The 12,072-nt window shown below is 42.1% G+C and overlaps 1 protein-coding gene across 1 annotated transcript in view; it reads left to right on the top strand.

Moving 5' to 3' along the window:
- SLC1A1 (solute carrier family 1 member 1) overlaps positions 1-12,072 on the top strand; it is a 69,918-nt gene that overhangs the window by 32,814 nt on the left and 25,032 nt on the right. The window contains exon 2 of the mRNA XM_080912149.1: positions 4,180-4,320. Within this exon, the coding sequence (XP_080768275.1) occupies positions 4,180-4,320 (141 nt within the window). The remainder of the gene's footprint in view (positions 1-4,179; positions 4,321-12,072) is intronic.

Here is a 12,072-nt window from a genome sequence, read left to right as displayed (position 1 = left end):
TCACTTGAGTTGCTGCCATCGTTCTGAATCTGATGTTTTCAAATTTGCTGGACACCGAAGAAAAAACTACTTTCAAGCTGCACCCCTTAGCTGAGGTTACTCTCAAGCCCCTTTTGTGTCAGGATGTCAGGGTGCCAGACATAAACTTCTGACTGCTTCCTTAGAACTTGGTTGACATTTCTGTTCTTTGCAATGAAGGCAGAAATTTTAGGGTACTATGGCATTCAACTTCAAACAAACTTGATAGAAATCATAATTGCCAAATATAAAGCCCTACTTACTCCTGCATTACTTGAGATGACTTTGGGCTATGCTAAATAGCAGCTCTTTTATTTCTCCCATAAAACCCCACAATGCTAATGCATTTTTTCTAGCCAACAACTCACCTGGGGTGGAGATGCTTGCAGACTTAGTTTGTTTACAGAGCAATCTGGAAAACTCTGGTCAGCCCTAGCTCCCGGTTGCTAATGATCAACAGTTTTCAATGAAGTGTTGCCTTTCTTCTTTGTGGTACTTAGTAGCTTCTTTCTTATGTTTCTTTTTTGTTACTGTTTCCATGCCAACAAGCATCTACATCTGGTGTCACGAACCTTGGGCTAGGTAAGGGTACACCAATCTCCAAAGCCAGAGGGTACAGTGAAGAGCTTCTAACCTGGAGGTGTACAGCAAAACTCACCTGGAAGTTAGTACTTGTTTCTTCCTTCTTTCCTTCCTTCCTTCCTTCCTTTTTTTTTTTTTTTTTTTTTTTTTTTACTGTTTCCATGCCAACAAGAGTCCACATTGATAAGGTAAATGTTAGGATTGAGCAGGTTTGTTCTACTGTTCCTCAGTGGAGCACTTTTGTGGTTGCTGTTGTTATTGGTTTTGAGTGTTTTTATACACCAAGATTCCTTTTATATGAAAGCCCAAAATTTACCTGAAGCAACTTGATGGTTTTTGCAAAACATCTGAACACAGTCATACAAAGCCAGAAACAAGGACACCATGCCTTTTACATTTATTTAACATATTTTAAAATATTTAGTGTCTTAACTATTCAGGAGTCTCTAACACTAGTTTTAACTTATGAACTACATTGGATTGATAATACAGTTCTTCTGTTTTATGTAGCATTGAACCATTAAGACCTCTCAAATCACCTGGCAGCAATGCACATTTCCGAGCTACCTGCCCCAGTGTTCTGAGTTCTGGAGTGAAAGACACACACTTGTACTCTTATTTAATATAACCTTAATAATGGCTGGGCCACTCTCAAATGGCTACATTGTTATAACTTCCCCTCCAATACTCCTGACTCACTACTTACTAAAATCTACATTTTATCTTTGCTACTCTAGACCCAATCGGGGGCTGGGGGCGTGGCCCTGGGGGCCTTTCTTCCCTGGCTCTTACAGGATTGGTATTGTGTCTTCTGTAGTCTCTCAAGCCTGTATCTTTTTTTTCTTTTTCTGCCCAGTTGATCCTGTTTCCTCCTCCCTCCTCTTGTCTGTAAATCCGAAAGTCCTGCCTCTGTCTCCCTGCCCAGCCATTAGTCGCCAACAACTTTAGCTAGAATTTGGGAGATATGTGCATATCAATATGTGCCAAGGCAGAATATGCAGAAGAATAAAGTATAGCTAAGGTTACCGTTCTTCAGAACACATCTGGTGGTGCTCATCCATGTGAAAAGAATGGACACTTGCATTTGAATGAAGCTGGTTCCTTACAATTTCCTTTTCATTGCCCTGTGGTGGTGAACTGGGCCAAATGACTCTGGATTCTCCTGAGCTATTTGAGTCTCTGATTTGCATATTCAGTGATATCCTCCTCAAATCTTGCGATTTAGTCTTTTTTCCCCTCCAACCAACATGTCACTTATCAAAGCTGACACAGAAGAAAGAGATGAGAGTCACCCAGCTCATTTATCTCTTGATTCTAAAACAGGTTTGTGTGTGTTGAGGGAAGAGAAAAGCAGAGCAGTTAGACATTGTTTGAAGTATTTGGAACAAGATAATATGAAAATTTTAATGTTTTATGAGTCCTAGCAATCAGAGTCCTTGTTAAATTGTGCCTTCATGCAGTAGATGGTTTTCTCATAGACAGCTTAAGACAAGATTTCAAAGAATTTGTGATACATTGCTTGTTTCTTTTTCTTTGTTTAAGTTATTTATAACTAATTTATGATTAATTTCTGGAGTTTTCCATGCAGTATTTTAAGACCGAGATTCATGTAGGTTACTTAAACTTTAGCATACAAGGTAGGGGCCCAGGGCTGCTGGACATAACATCCTTGGATTAATGAGACTAATGATAGGCTTCCTAGCCAGAGGATCCATTTAGTTGCCAGGGGAACCAACCAACCAATTTCATAATTCAATCAAGGCATTCAATCCCAGGGAGGGGAATGGGCCGATAAACCAATAGTCAATAATGTAGTCAATCATGTCTGTATAATGAAGTTTAAAAATAAAAGACTTAGGTTCTAACACTTCTGCATACGTAAACAAATTGTGTTTTGGGAAAAGTAGTGTGTCACAGGGCAAGGAAGTCTGTACCGGTCTCCCGTTTATGGGACTATGTATCAAATCCCCTGGCCACTCACCCTGTGCTTTGGAATAGTCTTAATGTTTGCTTCAGGTTTGTAATCTGTTGTAGCAAACTAATAGAACCCAAAGAGAGGAACGCAGGAATCTTGATTTAGAGACGTTCAACTGGAAACTCAGGCCACTACCTGATCCTATGATTGGCACCGAAAGTAGAGCAGTTTCATGAGACTCTCTACATTTTAACCTGGAGGATCTGAATGTGTCCTTGTGTTTACATAATTTCAAAGTTCAGAATATAAGGAAACCGGGATCAGAAGCTTCAAAAAATATTTAAGGCCAGGGAGATGGTCCAGAAGTTAAGGGCATATATTGCTTTTCCAGAGGACCTGAGTTTAACTCTCAGCACCCACATAGGGCAGCTCACAACCTGTAACTCGAGCTGTTGGAAATCTGGTGCCCTCTTCTGGCCTCAACAGACACTGCACTCATGTGTGCAACCCCCCCCCCAGCAGATATGCACACATAATTAAAAATAAAAATACAGTTCTTTTACAATATACTCTTGATTTAATAGATTTAAGCATGTTGTTTCTTAGAAATAACTAGAATAATGAAAAGCATTAGACAACATCAATGCTCCAAAACATGGTACCTGTCAGAGGAATAGTGAATTTGTTAGATGTGGGGGTATACATCTATAGCCCCAGCCCTAAGGCAGGAAGATGGCAAGGTTGAAGCCAGCTGGAATACGCAGACAGACCTTGTCTAAAACCAAGCAAACAGCATTTTCCCATTAAAATTATTAAAGCTGCATAAAGAGATGAACTTATTAATTATAAAATTTTATCTTTTAAAAGATTTATTTACGTGTGTGTGTGTGTGCGCGCGTACAGGTCTCTGAGGAGGTGAGATGAAGTCTGATCCCTCAAAACTGGAGTTACAGGTGCTTGAGAGACGCTCAGCGAGGGTGCTGAGAACAGAACCTGGGTTCTCTACAAGAATAGCAAGTGTTCTTAACCATTGAACAATCGCTGCAGCCCCCGAAATGTATTTTATAAAAACTGTGTTTGAGAAAAATGCAAATATAGATGAGCTATAAAACACACATAGGTTCTCTCTTATGGATAAAGTATACGGTGACCTGTGAAAAGAGTTACAGTGGTTTGCAAAAAATAATGAGTGTGGGGGCTGCGGATGTGGCTTAGTTTCTAGTGCACTTACTGAGCATGTGTGACACCCGGACTTACTGAGCATGCGTGGCACATGGACTTATTGAGCATGCGCGATACCTAGGCTTGCTGTTCAGCACTGCAGAGGGAAAGGGAGGGAGAGAAAACAGAGGCAAGGAGGGCGAGAGGTTTAATGACAGTGAGTTTTTTCTTTCCTATGGTAGTCTTTGATGTGTCATTATACTAGAGTGAACTGAAGGGGAAATGAAAACAAAATCCTCCATGTGAAGAATATTATTTTTTATATTTTTCAATGTATAGTTCCTACTCGTTACCTTTTGGATTCTGTACGTCTAAACTTTATTGGCTTGAGAGAGATGGTCTAAGCAGCTTTTCTTGCCTTTGAAATTTGCACCCCAGAATACTTTTCCATCAAATTATATGCAAGAGAACTGACAATGTTTCCCCTTTCCCGTTTTTCTTAGGAATTGGCATAGGAGTCTTGGTTCGAGGACACAGTGAGCTCTCAAATCTGGATAAATTCTACTTTGCTTTTCCTGGAGAAATCCTGATGAGGATGCTGAAGCTCGTCATCTTGCCACTGATTATATCCAGCATGATCACAGGTACTTCGTGTTCTCTGGTTATTTAAGTAAGGAGTGCGTAGGAGCCTGGGTTGTCCTTTACTAATTATGGAAAAATCAAGATGCATTAACTGCATTGTATAGGCATTCGCACACACACACACACACACACACACACACACACACACACGTGCATAGAACCCTCATCTGCAGAGCACATTTTCTTGACTTGAAATGGGGGTAGGATTCTCAAAGAGGCATTGCTTCATTGTGTCGCTGTCCCTCTGGAACTGTTGACCACAGCTCAAGCCTGCATTTGTCCAACATCTTGTGAGCAAGATGTTGTTTTTAAACATATTATGCATAAAACTCTATCTAGGGCATGGGGATGGGGGTGGGGATGCATATTTGGCCATGGAAGTGTCAGTTTGTCTTCTCAGGAAAAATGCAGTTGTCAATTTTGATCATATTTTCAGTAGCTGGCTCCTTTGGTCCGAGGCTCCAGTTCTGCCCACTAACCTCTGTGCAGCTACCCTGAGGGTGTCTCTCCTCCACAGAGCTCAGCATTAGCTACAGACATGCCCTGCAAACCTGCCAAGAGCGTGGTGTCGGCCGCCAAGAGCTATGGGCAAGCTTTCGTTGGGGTTTGCATCCTAGTGTAGAAGACGAGTACTTTAAAATCTGCACTTACTAATGCAGCAGCAAACATGCTTATGAGGAGATTAACTTGTTTGTATTTAATGGCATGTGTGTGGAGTTGGTATGCAGCTGTGTGCATTGTGTGCTTTTGTTCCACTGACTTTAATTCTGGCACTTAGTAAAATGTGGCCTGATGTTTCTCCCTAGGGCTTGAAAGGGGAAGGTTTTATGTAACTATTCAATTAGGAGTCTTGACATGTCCTCCTTCCAGAACCCTCTTCTATACTCTTATGGCAAAGGCTCAGCCTGTTGACTCCTGATATTAGAGGTGGCCATGGGGTGTCAGGATTTGCTGTCTTCACCCTTTTCTGAAAAGCCGTCACATTTGCCTATTCTCAAGTGCCAAAATCCAGTCAAACCATAGCCCTACGGGACCATTCTTCTCAAGTGTTCTTGGTTTATTAGAAACCTATAGAGAACATCTAATTACTTTTACTTATGGGTTTAATTATGTTGAAAATTGCCAATTTCTTTTAAGTCTAATAGCCTGAGGGGTGGGGACAGAACCATCATCTGTCTCACGTGTTTGCTTATTCAAATTATTGAAAGCATTGAAAGTTTGGAAGAGTTCCTATAAATAGCCATATTTCTAGACTTAAAAAATATCAAATCTGCAAACACTAGGCTCATATTTCTTTACTCGTGTCCTGGAGCAAGAGACAGCTATTCAATTTAGCTGGCACCACGCATTTGAGGACACCGAAACCACCAACATTCTGCCAGGCCTCTGTAAGCACTGAAGTTATAACTTAGAGTTTGCTCCCATCAAAGAGTCTTAAACTCAATCTTGTACTCTTTTAGACAATATGAAGTCTTGGGCTTCTCTCTCAACAAAAATATTCACATTGTGTGTGTGTATGTATGTGTGTGTGTGTGTGTGTGAGAGAGAGAGAGAGAGAGAGAGAGAGAGAGAGAGAGAGAGAGAGAGAGAATAGAGAATATTTTGCATAAATCTATAGAAAGCATATAAACTATGTGAGGCATGACATGGTTTAATTCTTTTGGTTATGGGGAAAGCTAAATCTGGAGCTGGAGAGATGGCTCAGCAATTAGGAGCACTGACTGCTCTTCCCAAGGTCCTGTGTTCAATTCCCAGCAACCACATGGTGGCTCAATCATCTCTAATGGGATCCAAAGAAGTCCTCTTCTGGTGTGTCTGAAGATAACAACAGTGTGTGTGTATCTTAAAAATATATATTAATATTTTAATTCAGAATAAACAGCAAGTCCAAAATTTATGTACTAAGCTAAAGTTTAGAAGAAAAGGTTAAATATATGTATGAATACATTATTTCTATAATAGTGTTTCTTTTTACAGTATGATTCTTGGCAGTAAATAACTCATCAATTATATGCAGTCTGGAAATTTTTGTGTGTCACTTGCCCTTGCAAATTATGTAGGGAAAGCATTTATGGCTCTTGGATTCCATCAGTAGCTCAGCTCTGTCCCAACAGTAAGTATTCCATAGCTCTGGCTTGTATCTTCCCACTTTCCCTTCACCAACAGCAAAGAGCAAACACACTCCTCATCTTTTGATGTGAAACAATGAAGTGTAAAGATTTGAGTGACAGGAGCAAAAGCAGGTCTGACAGGGTGATGCCACATTTGTGTTTCTAATTGTCAGGTCAGTGTTGGCAGGAATTCGGGAAAGCAAACTCATTTATACCTTTTCTGTTACCATATTAACTTAGAAGCACTCTGAGGTGTAGCAGGGAATGTGTTCTGACATTTCCATCTAGTAATTCTTGACAGACTATATTCACAGAGACCAAGACTCAGATGTTCATAATGATGATAAACAGTGTGAATGTATGCTACACAGTCAAGATAGCATGTTGCCACTGTTAAAAGGCCTGCTTGGATACATACTGAATGGCCCTTGAGACTATGCTAAGACTCAAACCCCAGACTAATGGAGTGACCCTCCTTCCTGCAGGTAAAACAACCAAGGCAAACCAAAACCTAATCTGCCATCAAAGTCTCTATAGAATAAAAATCCATATTTCATAGCTGCTTTTTTTTTTTTTTTTTTTTAACATCTAGTGTCCTTCTTGGTGATGAGTGATTAAGAAAGCATACCTATTAGGGAAATTCAGATTAAGACGTGATATTAAATGGTACAGGGTGATTGTTAACCATTTAGTCAAAAGGTGATAATGATACACATGTATGTACACCCTTGTCTTCTACGTGCATCTGGAGTTATGTAGCGATGAACTGACATATGATCTCAAACTTGCCTTAGAATGGAAGAGGGAGCCGAGGCGTAGTGACCACACTTTCAGAGAGTGGGAGGCACGGAAAGCAGAAGTCTCACCATGATTTACATCCTAAAGGAAGAGAACCTTCCTGCCGTGGTGAAAATGTGTGCTTATGCCCTTTGAAAGTTTTGGTTCCTACGCCAAATTCTATCAAACAAGCGGAAAAACTGGGAGAGAAGTAATGAGCCTGCCTGAGAATTGTGGCTCTGGGAAAACTCAGGAACAGGTCTCCACGACCCACGTGTTTTTATCTGGGCTACATCTCTTCAATACAGTAAGTCTGAAGGCTGGAGCCTCCCTCCACCAGCACAAGAGGAGGTCAGCCCTTCCCATCCCGCTCTGAGATTCCAAGGCACAGCTTCCTGCATGTTCTTGGCTGCTACCCAGGTTGTGACTGTTCCACTGGGCTCAGCTGTGTCCCCTGCTGTCTCCCATGGCTGCTACCACACACTGATTCCTGACAAGGTTCCCCTTCACTCCTCCATCCAATCAAGGGGCTCAACAATCCACCATAGAGTGCATAAGGAGAGAATGTTGCCAAGGACTTAGGTGAAACCAGAAGCAGCGCAGACCCCAATATTCAGCCAGTCCCAAAAAGGACTATTTAGTGTCCGTGCTCCTCAACAGGACTCCCCTCTTCTTAGCCATCCTGCCTCCAAGATGGTGAAACTTCTGCCCCTTCTGTGAAAGCATTCCAACCCAGCACACCTAGGCCTAACACACAACTCCTGATTCAAATAAGGAACATCGACTTCATCACTTCACAGACTTCCTGTCCCAGGAAATGTGTCCTCTTCCTGGAATGCGCCACTGGAGACCATCCACCTTAGAGAAGGTCTCCTTTGCTGCCTTGAAGGGTTGGTCATTGTGAGCCCCATCAAAGGACTTAACCTGAGTACCTGCTGTGTTGTTGGATATCCAGCCAGTAGATTCTGAAGAATGTCCAGCCCAGCGTGGATCAGATTGATGCTGGCTTCTGCAGATGTTTCTTCCCCCGCATCAGGGAGACACTCCTTTCCTGCAAATGCCAACAGCACACAAGGGCATGCATGGCAAGTCAGGAAACACCCCAGCGAATGGCTCAAGGAACTCCAGGTTTATGCCAAGTCGAGAAAACAGCCTTCTTTCTCTCCCAGGCCACTGTGTGTGACTCCCAGGATTAAAGTCATTTCCCGAGCAGGACATATCACCAAACACTAGACATCAACACAATCTATCTACCATTTATTTGTCAAAGAATGTCAGGGTCAGGATAGCACTGGTTGAGTTAGTGGGTGTAAATCTGTAATGAGATTCTCCAGGTTACATTGATTTGATCTCAAAAGAGTTCAGAAATACTGCCACCAATTATAAAGTGATTGTTACTCTAACTTCCGCATTAGGACTGCAAAATGCTTTCAGTATGGCCCATGCCACGAAAAGAAACCTCTCCTTTTCCATTACGCTTTAACCATGAAAAAAAATGGAAGCTTTGTATGACCATATGGTTTTACAGTAGGTGTAAAAACTCAAGCCTGTAATCAATCCCAGCATGTGGGAGGAAGAGGCAGTAAGGTCAGAAATTTAAGGCCAGCCTTGGCTACATAGTGACTCCGTGATTTCAAAGCTAATTTGGGCTACATAAGACCCTGTATAAAAGAGAATTGATTAACATCTTGAAAAGATGCTGTCAAGTGGAAAGAAGGGAAGAGAACACAGCAGATCAGGTTGAAAGATCCGAGGAGCCTCACTGTTTAAACTGAATCTTGTAAGCATGATACATCAGGTTGCTTTGTCTGGCGGAGGCATCCTTTCTTATATACAAGCTTTAATATTTAAATGAAAAGGCATTTTTCACACACCACTCCCACTACCAAAACTAACCAGACTCAAAGTCTACGTTCTTTTTTTAAAATCATTTTTATTGGGTATTTCCTGTTTTTTCATTTCAGATGTTATCCCCTTTCCCCTTTCTCCCCCTCCCCCTCCCATTGCCTCCATAAAGGTGCTCCCACTCCCAACTACCCACTCCCACCTCAGTACCTTGGCATTCCCCTACACTGGGTAAATACACCTTCGTTGGACCAAAGGCCTCTCCTCCCACTGAAGCCAGACAATGCTATCCTCTGCTATATATGCAACTGGAGCCATGGGTCTCTCCATGTGTACTCATTGGTTGGTGTTTTAGTCCCTGGGAGCTCTGGGGGATTTAGTTGCTTGATAATGTTGTTATTCCCATGGGTAGAACAACATTATCAGCTCCTTCAGTCCTTTCTCTAGCTCCTTCATTGGGGTCCCCATGTTTAGTCTGATGGTTAGCTGCAAGCATCCTCCTCTGTATGAGTATGGCTCTGGCAGAGCCTCTGAGGAAGCATCCATATCAGGCTCCTGCCAGTAAGCACTCCTTGGTATCAGCAATAGTGCTTGGGTTTGGTGGCTGCATATGGGATGGATTCCCAGGTGAGGCAGCCTCTGAATGATCTTTTCTTCAGTCCCTACTCCTCTATTTGTCTCTGTATATCCTCATGTGAGTATTTGTTCTCACTTCTAAGAAGGACTGAGGCATCCACATTCTGGTCTTCCTTATTTTTGAGCTTTATAAGGTCTGTGAATTGTTTCTTGGGTATTTCAGAGTTTGGGGTCTAGTATCTGCTTAGCAGTGAGTACATACCATGTGCGTTCTTTTGTGACTGGGTTACCTCACAAAATATTTTCTAGTTCTATTCAATTGCCTAAGAATTTCATGAAGTCATTGTTTTTAATAGCTGAGTAATACTCCATTGTGTAAATGTACTACATTTTCTGTATCCATTCCTCTGTTGAAGGACATCTGGGTTCTTTCCAGCTTCTGGCTATTATAAATAAGGTTGCTGTGAACATGGTGGAACATGTGTCCTTGTTAGATGTTGGAGCGTCTTTTGGGTATATGCAAAGGCTACATTCTTATCTACATTCATTTACTTGTGGTCTGCTGTGTGCTGGAAACAATCTTACATCTAGTGGCAAGAATCATGACAGGTACCTCTCTCAGACAGTGTTTATTAAGTTTCAGACTCCAAGTGTGCATCAACACCAACTGTGTGAAACCTAATGAGAAAACAAACACACTTATAAGAGGGTAAATCCCAGCCATCCCTATTCATGGAACCGAGGTCTCGATAGTCAGGTCTGGGTGTTCCCATGCTGACAAGACTTGAAGAGGCATGTGTCACCTAGTCATACATCTTGGTAATTGAGAGAAGCCTCTGCTTGTAAGCACAGGTAGCTGAGAGATTGAATGAGAACATCAGAAGGAAGTGAGCCTGTGTGCTGTCCCTAGAACCTCATTCAATAGTTTATTCCACTCTGCTTTTTAATGAAATTTATTTCAAGCTGGTTTAGAGACTGAAAGGAAGCCCTGTGCTAGAGAAGGCACGGATATCGACCAACACACTAAAGTCCATGAATAACACTCAGAGCCAGTGGGCTCTACCTGCTTTTGAAATGTCTCCCTTTCCTTCTCCTATCCTTGGTTGGGAACTTGGCAATGAGCCTAGGCAGCTTTATAAAGATGAAAGCCTCTCAGAGATCATCAAGAACAGAGCTTTGAAGCTAGAGAACTTACTATATTAGTTTGAGTCTGATAATGCTTTTCTCACAAGGAAAGGGGTACATCCTATAAAAGTCATGGCCTTTCCATGGGTGTGATCCTTGCACAGTAACAAAAGGGAAAGTGGCAGATAAACGACCCACTTCAGTCTCTTGTTAAGATGCTGAGCCCCAGAGTGTCAAGTACAAGTGAGCAGGCCTTCTGTTGACAGGGGGACTCAGAGCTATGTCATGATTATAAGAAACCCCTTCAAAGGAGGTCGGAAGACGATAGAGAGTCTCTCCAATGTTCTCAAGGTGTGGACCTAGAAGACCACTGACTCATTCTGTTTTCAGTGGGCCAGGCTATGTAGTACATCCACAATATATAAAGTTACAGCCTAGCATAATGAGAAAGAGGGGATCAAGGCACTTTGTGGGAATAAGGCAGTAGAAGCAATATAAGAAGGGATCTTGAAGGAAGGCTAGAAGTCAAGAGAGAATGGAGGGGAATTCCATCCAGAAGGGAATGAAAAAAGCTATAGAAGTAGGTCTCCAACACACCTGCAGAGTCAGGAAGAGAGTCACAGCAGTGACTTCCATCTGCACTAGTCTCTGCAAATGGACACTTGGAGCAAGCTCCTCATTGGTTAATGGGAGAGTCAGATGTGGGAGCCACACTGCCTGGGTTTCAACACAGATTCTACTGTTCACTTTGAAACCTTAGAGACATCATTGGTGATCAAATGTAAAAACCGTGTTCTAGTACTTTTTGTTAGAGGTTACTAGAAAGTCCACGAATTGGCCAGAAGATACAACAGTCAGTAATCGGATTCAGTTAAACCCATGTGAGGATGGGAAAGCTGGCTGTCATTCAAGAAATGCAACCAATAGTAAAAGACTGTCCACAGCTTGGAACATTCACCAGCACATAACAAGTTCTACGTAGACACCTTTGCTACCAACTGTATAGAACTCAGAGCTGCAAAGGGAGGAAATCTAGTTGTGTTATGAAACAAAAATCCTCTCACTGAGCAGTGTGCTAGCTGTTGCTGTAAAATCATTTGTGTGGACAGTGGGAGAGAACAGTTGAGTTCTTCAGATTCTCTATTCTGTGCTGAAGGCATTCACTCAGTGACGGGCCTGAGAAGAGCTTGTGGGGTCTTCTGAACAGCTGGCCCCAACCACAAATGCTGTTACATTCTGTGGTGCTGAAAAGAACTCAAACAACACTTGTCTTGCTGAAGAACCATCCACACACTCTCTCTCTCTCTCTCTCTCTCTCTC

The sequence above is a fragment of the Micromys minutus genome (genome assembly GCF_963924665.1).
Source record: "Micromys minutus genome assembly, chromosome: 2".
Classification (NCBI taxonomy): Eukaryota; Metazoa; Chordata; class Mammalia; order Rodentia; family Muridae; genus Micromys; species Micromys minutus.
The sequence above is the reverse complement of the archived record's forward strand: the minus strand, read 5'-3'. Positions and strand labels throughout refer to the sequence as shown.